The 1,386-nt window shown below is 37.8% G+C and overlaps 1 protein-coding gene across 1 annotated transcript in view; it reads right to left on the bottom strand.

Annotated features, from left to right (window-relative positions):
• The window catches only part of LOC106014175, a 6,740-nt gene extending 6,191 nt beyond the window's left edge, over positions 1-549 (bottom strand). Inside the window, exon 1 of the mRNA XM_013091261.2 lies at positions 536-549. Within this exon, the coding sequence (XP_012946715.1) occupies positions 536-549 (14 nt within the window). The remainder of the gene's footprint in view (positions 1-535) is intronic.
• Positions 550-1,386: the final 837 nt, after the last annotated feature.

Here is a 1,386-nt window from a genome sequence, read left to right as displayed (position 1 = left end):
TTCTTCTTCTTCTTCTTCTTCTTCTTCTTCTTCTTCTTCTTCTTCTTCTTCTTCTTGCAATGCAATAAGGTCGTTTTTACACATGACATTAACACAAACATGTTGCTCTTTATATTATAGTTATTATCGTCGTGTTTAGTTGTTGTTGTTGTTGTTGCTCCTATCGTTGTGTAGTTGCTGCGGTTGGTGTTGTTGTTGCTGTTGCTGTTGCTGTTGCTGTTGTTGCTGTTGTTATTATTGTTGCCGTTGTTGTTGATGCTGTTGTTGTGTTGTTGTTATTGTTGTTGTCGTCGTTGTTGTCGCAGTTCTTGTTGTTAATGTTGTATATCTTCCTTTTTTCAGCTATTTATAGGATGTTATAGAAAAGGAAAAAAAGTAGATTTTTTTGTTTGTTTGTTGTTGTTTTAAAGTCTGTTGAGGGGGGGGGGGGGGATGGGGTACTTACATAAGTAAACTTATTGGCTGGTATGTTATAGAAATGTATAATCAAACAAATCAGGCTCTAAATATAAGGTTCACAATAATCCAAGCTTACCTTCCCGCAGCCATGGCGGAATATTTAAACGCCCTTCGAATTCTTCGTAAACAAAAAGTGAAATAACCGAAGCATCCGCAAATTTACTCCAATCCTGTTATTAAAGCAACCGAATCGTGGAGCCTGTTACTCTCCCAGTTTTTCCAACACGCGTGTATTATTGTAATATTTTACAGGACTTGAACACATTACTAATCCGCCGTAAAGGATTTACACGGACTTATTAGCGGTACCGACGTCCTACCTAGTAAAACTATGTGTACAGTAAACATCTAGATCTTCCATCCATGGCTCTCAGATTGGGTGTTTCGTAGGAATAAATTATTATTTCACCGGCTTACCTTTTTTGCTGCTTCCAGTTCCCTTACTATTTTTACTGTGTATGCAGGATAGATAATAGATCACATTTATATTATAGCCCAAATTCCCGCTCAACAGCAAGCTCTGTGCTCTTTACAGTCTATTACCGCACCAGACATGAAAGCATTCTTAAACAATCTCAGCTTCCTGGAAGCAACAGTGCAAGTTGCTGTACTGGCGCTAAAACACTAGCATTGTAACATAATGACTAGATCTTTCGCTGTCTTTAGCTGAGTACCAATTCACACCTGGATGAAATGACGAAATTCGTGTAAAAAGCCTTCCCCAAGGACATGTCGTCGGGCCTGAGGCTCGAACCCCAGAACTCGCAATCTCGCGGTTACGAGCCCGGTAGCCTAATCACTAGGATACACCAAAACTACTAAGTGGTTTAATTGTTTGTTTGTTGTTTAATTGTTTTTGTTATTGTTGCTGTTGATTTTTGAGTGTGATTTTTTTGTAAATTTAAATTTAAATTTAAAAAAAAAAAA

The sequence above is a fragment of the Aplysia californica genome, unplaced genomic scaffold (assembly GCF_000002075.1).
Source record: "Aplysia californica isolate F4 #8 unplaced genomic scaffold, AplCal3.0 scaffold00030, whole genome shotgun sequence".
NCBI classification, from domain to species: Eukaryota; Metazoa; Mollusca; class Gastropoda; order Aplysiida; family Aplysiidae; genus Aplysia; species Aplysia californica.
This window is presented reverse-complemented; position numbering and strand designations above follow the sequence as displayed.